Source organism: Pundamilia nyererei, unplaced genomic scaffold, assembly GCF_000239375.1.
Source record: "Pundamilia nyererei isolate P.nyererei 1_Seehausen unplaced genomic scaffold, PunNye1.0 scaffold00197, whole genome shotgun sequence".
In the NCBI taxonomy this organism is placed as follows: Eukaryota; Metazoa; Chordata; class Actinopteri; order Cichliformes; family Cichlidae; genus Pundamilia; species Pundamilia nyererei.
Genome location: NW_005187598.1, coordinates 209,857 through 218,707, shown reverse-complemented (window position 1 = coordinate 218,707; position 8,851 = coordinate 209,857). Strand labels below are relative to the sequence as shown.

The 8,851-nt window shown below is 41.5% G+C and overlaps 1 protein-coding gene across 2 annotated transcripts in view; it reads left to right on the top strand.

Annotated features, from left to right (window-relative positions):
• The window catches only part of fgf8a (fibroblast growth factor 8a), a 9,454-nt gene extending 2,643 nt beyond the window's left edge, over window positions 1-6,811 (top strand). For both annotated transcript variants that reach the window (XM_005747416.2, XM_005747415.2), the window contains exons 4-5: window positions 804-910; window positions 6,479-6,811. In XM_005747416.2, the coding sequence (XP_005747473.1) occupies window positions 804-910; window positions 6,479-6,745 (374 nt within the window). In that variant the 3' untranslated portion in view covers window positions 6,746-6,811. The remainder of the gene's footprint in view (window positions 1-803; window positions 911-6,478) is intronic.
• The last annotated feature ends 2,040 nt before the right edge of the window (window positions 6,812-8,851 follow it).

The following is an 8,851-nucleotide window of genomic DNA, read 5'->3' as shown; positions in this document are numbered from 1 at the left end:
TGTGTGTGTGTGTGTGTGTGTGTGTGTGTGTGTGTGTGTGTGTCCGAACTAGGATCACCTGAAGTACATTTTTGAATGAAAGAGAAAGTGAGAAAGGGGAAGTCTGTGTGCTTTCTACATTCTCTCTGCCCATCGTTCAGCTCAGCTGTAACTGCTGCTTCTCAATAGTTAATCTATTTAAAACAATGTGACTGTTGAAACATTGTTTATTTAATGTTATAGACAATCTGCTGTTGTCTTAAGGTGCTCTGAAATAATATGTGTGTGAATGTCAGAGGAATGCACTGCAAACACAGGAGATATAGAAATACGGTGCACTATTTCAACAGGAGAATTTACTAATATTTTTTGTATTTGGGTAAAAAAGTAACATAAACATGAAAATCCTGTATTTCCTATGTCTTTCAGTACTTTTCAGGATATAGAGATAAATGTGCCGCTCTATGCATGAGGTCAGTGCTGAATTATTTGAAAAGGGAGTCTTAATGAGACTGCCAGGATCGCCTCTTTAGGTTTCAAAGGCTCAGGAGACACGTGGTTTTATCATTTTGCAAAAATTCCAACTTGCATGAATCCCCAGGAATGGTCCCATAGGCTTCCCTGTGAATGAGAGTGTGTATGCTTGGAAATACATGCAAGCGTTTTTGTGTGTGTTTTTGATTCATTCATTCATTCATTCATTTGATTCAAATGCAAAGTCATTTATTCAGAATTTAATGTTTACGCAAAATGTCTAACAAAAGGCACAGAAACCGTCTCTGTGTTGTAGTTGCTGACTGAACTCTTTTGTCTGATCTCTGTAGCTAAACTCATTGTGGAAACAGATACTTTTGGAAGTCGAGTGCGCATCAGGGGAGCTGAGACTGACCTATACATCTGCATGAACAAGAGAGGGAAGCTCATTGGCAAGGTGAGGCTCAAAGCTGATTTCAGCCAGCTCATGGTCCAACGACTCACTAGCTGATTCTAAATGATAATGGATGGAGCAGTACAGCTCAAGAAAATACTGCTCCATCCACTGCTTTAAGCAGACCTCAAGAGATAAGCAGAGATCAGAGAAATCAAATAGATTTCTTTGATATAAAAGAATCAGACTTTGACCATATGACTGAAAGGGTCATGTATCCAGGGTCCAAATGGCCTAGCATGTCAGAGAACAAGTCATTTGTTTGTCACATTAAAGAAAATTATTCCATATTAGTGATGCTTTTAATCAATAACATCAGCAACAGTCATTTTTGATTTACTCGTTTTATTTCATTATTTTTTTCTGTGAATAAATCGCATTAAAAGCAAAACAAAGACTAAACCTGGAAACAGCTTCTTCCTCACACTAAATGTCAGAGTGACTATTATCCTGGTCAAAAAAAAAATCATAAAATTAATGGCGCATTAGAAAAAATAATAATACTAATTGATTAATTCTATCAATCAAGCTAATCTATAACATTATTTTATTAAGTTCAGTGCAATCCCATTTCATTTCACATTCATATATTATACAGTAAAGATCCCACAATATTAGAGCGACAACCCTAACAACCCCATGAGCAAGCAGGAAGGGAAGAAACAGGCAGAACGAGGCTGCCTGTGGGGGTGAGGGGAAAGAGACCCATGGTTTAAAATTAATTACTAATGATTACATACAGTAGTGGTGTCCAAACACATGAAGAGTGAAAAAGAAACACTGCATCATGGGAAGCCCCAGCAGCCAAGTCCCATTGCAGCATCACCTCATCCAGCCCCGACTGCGAGCTTCATCAAAAGGAAAACCTTTAAGTGTACTCTTAAAAGTAGGGATGTCAACCCAGTCCAAACTGGGAGCTGGTTCCACTGGTTGGCTGGTTTAGGGAAAAGTTTAATAATCTGAGTTTTGATCAAACAGTGGTCAACATTATTTAATGCAACAGGACGAGCACAGAACCAAACACAAGTCTAGTAATAGTGGGAAAGTAATTATCGACATTTACTCAGAAAGCTTAATCACAGAGACGTGTCGATATCAATACGAGGAGTTTTTTAAAGTTGCTGTACAGAAAGATAAATCTGTGGGACAACTATGAATATGTTTTTAAAAACTGGTTAAAAGAAATTCATGGACTCATTGATAACTGAAGCTGACTTTATGTGATCCTGACTAAACTTATTTTAAAGTAAATAAGATGTCCAAGCTTTACAAAAGGCTTTTTTCATAGACAATGAATTATCTAAATATATACATTAATGTTAAACTATCATTATTACATTTTTACAGGTAATTTATTGTCAATACAGAGTTATAATGACACTGGCATCAACAGCTGGAAATAGTCCAGACTCAATACACTCCCACAGTTTTGACAAAACATACACTGTGTGGCCGGAAGTGTACACACAATTATTATAAATGTTATGGTAAATTTGCTTTTAACAGTTTCTTTGAACTGTTGATTTTCCAAAGTGGAATGAATGTACAGAACACACCTTCAATCATTTTAAAAAACAAGAATTGGGTTTGAATTTATTTGGGATTTTCTCCAATCCACACATGGCCAAAAGTGATCGTATGGACTCAAATATAGATGCACACTCACTTATGTCTTTTAATTTGACAAGGCCCAGGCCTTTTAAAATCACATTAGTGATCAGGACTGACTACAGCTGGTAGTTTCTCTTTGCAACATAAAAATAACTTGCTTGAGAGCAACGCTTGTAACAATGTGTCTAAGGAGCTCAGTGAAGATTTGCACAAAGTGGGAGGGTCTCTTGGAGCCATTTCTAAACAGCTGCAGATTCCATGATCATCTATTCAAGCAGTTATATGTAATTAGTGATTTAGATGTGTCATCTTTCTGGAAGTCCCAGGAGAAACCCAAACTTTTGTCCTCAGATAGAAAAGAATTTGCCCAAGATATTCAGGAACAACCAGGACTCAAGCCTGCCATAAGTGAAAGCTGCTGCAATGCCAGCATCACCGCCCATAATGAAACCAGCTTTACATCGCCATGGACGGAGACTGTGACAACACCTTCAAGCTTAACTTGAAGCAGGATTCACTGGGGCTGTTTTACTGCCAGTGATACTGGTACGTGGCACAAAATGGGTGAAATAAAGGAGAAAGAGGATTACCTCCTAATTCTTTAACTTTACATCATATCGACAGATGTTGGAAACTCAGACACAGCTGGGTGTTCCAACTGGACAATGATCCCAAACACACATAAAAACTGGTTTTGGAATAAATAAACTAGGCTGACATTAACATGGGCATGTGGACTATACTTAAAAGTCAGGTTCATACCAGTAAACCAGCCAGATAAGAAAAGTGGTCAAATATCCAACCAGAATTATGTTAGAAGCTTGCTGATGGGTATCAAAAGCATTTTGGTCCTATTCCAGGAAACAGGTTTAGCTAACGACCCGAGATGAGGGGAATTCTGGGTTCTCAGTTCCAGAACGAGAGTTAACTTTAACCCTGAGTCACTTACCAGGGTAACAGACGCTGCGACGTAACCTGCTCGCGGGCAGGTTCTCTTCTACGAACCGAGTTTCTCTCTGACTCCTCCCCTCCTGCTGCACCTGCACCAGCTGGTGTGAAGTTGAGACTGAAGTGATTTCAAAACTTTAAAACTGAACTAAATGTATTAAAGTGAGTTTTTAGTAGACCGATTAGAACACAGATCTGGCGGTGGTACATGCCGTGTAGGGGCCTGTCCTTCCATGATGGTTCCTCCTCTAACTCCTCTTCTTTCTGGGGTCTTGGGAGGTGTCAGTAACTTCTTTTCCTGCTTTGGCCAGTTTATTACCCCAGCAGGGTATCTGATGACCAGCAGTCAGTGTTGATTGCCCAGATTGTTTTCTTCCCATTCAGCTGACTCCTCAGGACTTGCCTGACTCTCTGCAGGTTTTTGGTGGTTGTGGCTTTCCTCTTCATGGTTTCCATTTCCCCGTGGGATTCCCAGCTACTTGTAGCTGTCCTCAGTGTATGCTTTCTGGTAGTGCAATCCACTCAGTTCTGATTACCTTCCCTCTCCTTGTTGTTCTCCGATCCGAATGACATTCCGATGTTGTTGCTGTAGATCCTAGTTTGATCCATACAGCTTGATGTCATTCATGTAGAGAAGGCAGCTAACGACTGCACCATTCCATAGTCAGTATCCATAATGATCTCACTGAGGCAGAACAGGCCTATGCAGAACAGCAGTGGGGACAGGGCACCTCCTTTGTAAATCCTGCACTTGATGGTGACCTGTGCAATTGTCTTGAATTTGGCCTGTAGTGTTGTTCACCACATTGAATTCCTGATGAAGGTTCTTAGGGCCCTGTTGGTCTTGTACAGTTCAAGCCATTCCAGGATCCCCGTGTCAGGGATTGAATCAAAGGCTTTCTTGTAGTAAATCTCGGTGGTGCAGTGACTGGTCTTCTCTGCTCTGTCTTGAGGAGTCAGCTGAATTGGAAAAGCAACAACCGTGCAATCAGCACCAATGCCCTGATGGTCATCAGATACTTTGCTGGAATAATAAGCTGGTCAGAGGAAGCGATAGCACCCTGTGACATTAAGACAAGAAAGCTCCTTACCATGCAAGGAGGGTTTCTCCCCAAGTCCATCACCCTGAGGCTGTACATTAAGTGGAAGGAAGGAGGTCGAGGACTAGTGAGTGTCAAAACCACTAGGATAAAACAACAAAGACCAATGAGTACACCAGGAAGATGGCCACAACTGATCGTGTGCTTAGTGAATATGTCAGGCAGCAAAAACCAGAGAAAGAAGAGAAGCAAGAACAGGAACCATCATAGAAGGACGAGCCCCTGCACGGCACGTACTACTGGCTGATACCGAAACATGCTACTAATGGCTGAAGAAAGCTGGACTGAAAGACAGCACAGAGGCACGAATCAAAACAGCACAAGAACGAACTGTAAGCACAAGATCTATAGACGCTGGACCCTAACTCACCAGACAAGAGCCCAGGAGCAGGCTGTGCAGATACCCCGGAGACAATCCAGCACACAACCACAGGATGCAAGACGCTAGCACACAGGGCATATACGCATAACCCAGTGGCCGGTATAGTAGACAGGAACATCTGGGTTCTTTTTTTTCCTGATTCTGAAGGACATGGCGTTCATCTGCTCATCTTTTGCAGATATTTTTACATGTGCCACTTCTTCTTTTATCCTCCACTTGTCCAGTTTCTTCAACTATTTCTTCACACCATGCTGAGATATGCCAACATTTCACTTAATAGCTCTTTGGGAATCATCTTGTTGGTGCACAACTATTACTTTATGGTTCTTAAATTGTTATCTTTGGCATTTAGATTCAACAAAAGACATGGAAACAAACTATGTGTTTTTGTAAATGGTTGCTAGTAACAACATGCTTAAAGATGCAACTGAAAAACTGGTTCTTTTTTAAGTTGGCCGTTATTTGTAGATACAACGCTGGTTTAGCCTTTTTTATGCTCGTATTATTCATAGGTCAGTGTTAGGTGGCCTAACAGACAGACTGAAAATGACTGAAGAAGACCTTCGGAAAGCCCATAGAATTATTACTAAGGACCACTTTTAAAAGTTACAAAAGTCTGGCTCTTTGGAAGGGTTAGAAATAAAGAAATGCGGGCTGGCTCAGGACTCTTCCACAATACTGCATTTAACGTTGTCATGTGAGATGTGTCTTAGTGGGTGACTGCCTGACCTCTCTCACTGTGATGGCTAATAAACAGAGCTGCCAGCCTTTCTGTAACCCTACCACACACACACACACACGCTCCACCCACCCAGCACCCTACCTTGAACACCATCTGCCCCAAGCTACCGGCCCAGTCACCACCTACCTCACCCGCAGTATATGTGTGTGTGCATATGCGCGTGTGTGCTTGTGTCGAAGAATTGACAGAAAGTGTGTGTTTTCAGTGTGTGTACAGGAGTGTGCCAGGACTATTTTTAACACACTCTGTACAGTAGGCCAGGACTGCGTGCTAGTGCAGTTTCAGAGAACTACACTGTACATTTTGTCTCATCCTTTTTTACTTTATGATGTTACCAACTGGACATCACACGTTCATCCATACGTCACCCATCTTTCATAGCCTGCCTTTTATTGTCGTAAAGACCTGATGTAACCTGGAACTTAAATTCAATGGGATTCACTGAACTCTGCAGACCTGGGGGTGATGTGTGTTTAAGCATCTACTGATTGTTATTCTGGCTGACCAGAGCTGTTAAATTTAACCACAAATGCAACAGGAAGTCAAACCTGGAATGAAAGTGACACTTAGGGTCTGATTAAGGCTTCATGACAGGAAGGTGTGCGCTGCTGCAACTGACCCACAAGGGTTGCTGGAGGTCTGTTGAAGGGGGAGAATAGTGATCTTCCTCTGTTTGATTTGTAATGACTGTAGCATACGCTGCACATTTGAGGGGAAGGTTTTCATTCTGCAAATCTTTAATATCTTTTGTGAATATCCTCTTTTTTCTGTCATTTGTGATTTTGCAGAAAAACGGACAAGGCCGTGACTGTATCTTCACCGAAATCGTTCTGGAGAACAACTACACGGCGCTGAAGAACGTCCGTTATGAGGGCTGGTACATGGCTTTCACTCGTCGGGGGCGTCCACGGAAGGGCTCACGGACACGCCAGCACCAACGTGAAGTCCACTTCATGAAGAGGCTGCCAAAGGGGCACCAGCCCACCCATCCGAGCCACCACCGGCCTTTTGACTTCATCCACTACCCTTTCAGTCAAAGGACTAAGCGTACGTGATACCCGTCAGAGAATAAAACGGAAAAGTCAGAGAAAAAGGAGAACCTGACTGGATTTCTCTTCTCTCCCCAAAAACCTCTGGAGACAGTTTTATACTGATAAATATGATACCTTGATGAGTAGTTTATTTTTTGTAAAGTAAAAAAAGCCACACAAAGACAAAAAACATATATTTTTGTACTCCGGGTTTTTAGTACTGACTTGTGTAAAAAAGTAAAGAAAAAGAAAAGTTTGTTTTTAATCCTCATGACTCAGTGTTTGACTTTTTGAGGATATCGTTTTAGTAGAGTGCCCTGTGTTGGTTATTGTTCGTTGTTTTTATCAGTGGAGTCACTTCTTGGACTCTTGCCTGCTGCTCAAGGAGACTTGAAGGACCCTGATTGACCTCACTGCCAGGGAACGCTATATTCAGACACACAAACTGTCTCGTAGTGTACAGGAGGCAACAAGGACTATAATCAGAATTATTTGTTGGTAACACTGCAGTCCACACTTTTTGCTGGGCGCTGCGTCCTGACTGGGATTGCTCATTATCTCGCTCACACAGTTCAACCAAACAGACATTCACTAGCATTGAATGGAACAACATGGCAGCTATACTTGATATTCACAGGCTTGTGTTCTGACTGTTTTGTCTCGATGTGTACAAAATGCATTGAAGTGTAAGTGTAATCCACGGACACATCCCCTAACCCTTTGTCTTCTCGTTGCTCGCTGAATGTCTGTTTTTATACATATATAAATATATTTTTATTTGAGGATGTGTAAAATAATTTTACGGATGATTTATTTATTTAAAACGTGTAATAAATGCACATTAGAATACCGAAGCTCGTGTTTGGTACGTGCTTGCTTGGGATCCATTTGTGAAACCTTGGAAAGTCAGACATGTTGCTGACTGGCCTCATCCCCCTACAGCCACACACTGTAATGAGTAATGAAGCTGACCGATTGCAGAGTGTGTGCGAGTGGTGTCTTCCAATGTCTCCGTACGTATGGCATTAGAGTTCACTGGTTGATGAGGATAACACCAATTTGCCTTCACAGGAAGCAGAACTCCTCTGTTTTGTACCTGCTTGCATGTTGCACAGTGCTTTCCTCCACTTATTAGAATACAAAATGACAGAAGCTCTGTACATCCCCATAGTCGTCCTGTCTATGTTTATTCAATTTTATTTTCCTTAAGCAAAACACGTAGATAAGTCAAATAATAGACCGATAAGTCATACCCAAGTAACACACTCTACTGTAGCGAGGGTAACATTGCTGCTCATGTTGGGTAAACATCACAGTTTGGCTCATTCTGCTGGTCTGTAGGTGTATTTCATTTCCTTTTCTTATTCATTTCCAGACATCTTACAGGAGAAAGAGCTTGAGGAGGTTTTTTGGGGACTGGGAAACTTATGGCCCTGGTTGAGTTGAAGGAGTAAGCCACGACAGCTCACTTTCAATAACTAGAACCAAAAAGATTCAGTTTCTCTTCACCCATCTCCCCCACCCACCCTGGATATCACTTAGCCTCCCCACATTATACTGTTATAGTTTGGCAGAACTGTGGAGAGGTTTTGTTTCTCTCTGTCTTCCACGTCTTTGTTAATTACTCTTAGGTGAAATGGTTGGGCTCATTTACACCTCAGCCTTCTAGGGCGGAGCCATCCTTCCTACACCTTTCTGCATTAAGTAGCAAGTATATGAAGGTCATGTAGTGCCGCCAGACTGTCCCTGCAAACACGTTAATGCTTAAGCATCCTTTTAATCTGTTTTGAATAAATTAGTGAGCTTAATTTGTGCATCTCTAGTACGAGTCTTTATCCCTGCAGCAGCATTGCAACCACAAAAACAACTCTTTGTTTCAGTTGAAATAGGGTGGTATTTTCCAGATTTGCACAGTTTCAATGAAAAAATGTCTTCTCACAACAAAAGTATCCATCAGTACTTGACAAAAAAGTCAATAAATAGAAATAAATAACGTAAGGTTTGAGTAAAGATCAGAGCTGCCACCAGTTGAAGTGCACATTTTAGAATCTTGATAACAAGCAGAAGTAATGAAAAATATTCAAAATGGGCCCCACCTGCACCCTCAAACACACACACACACACACACAC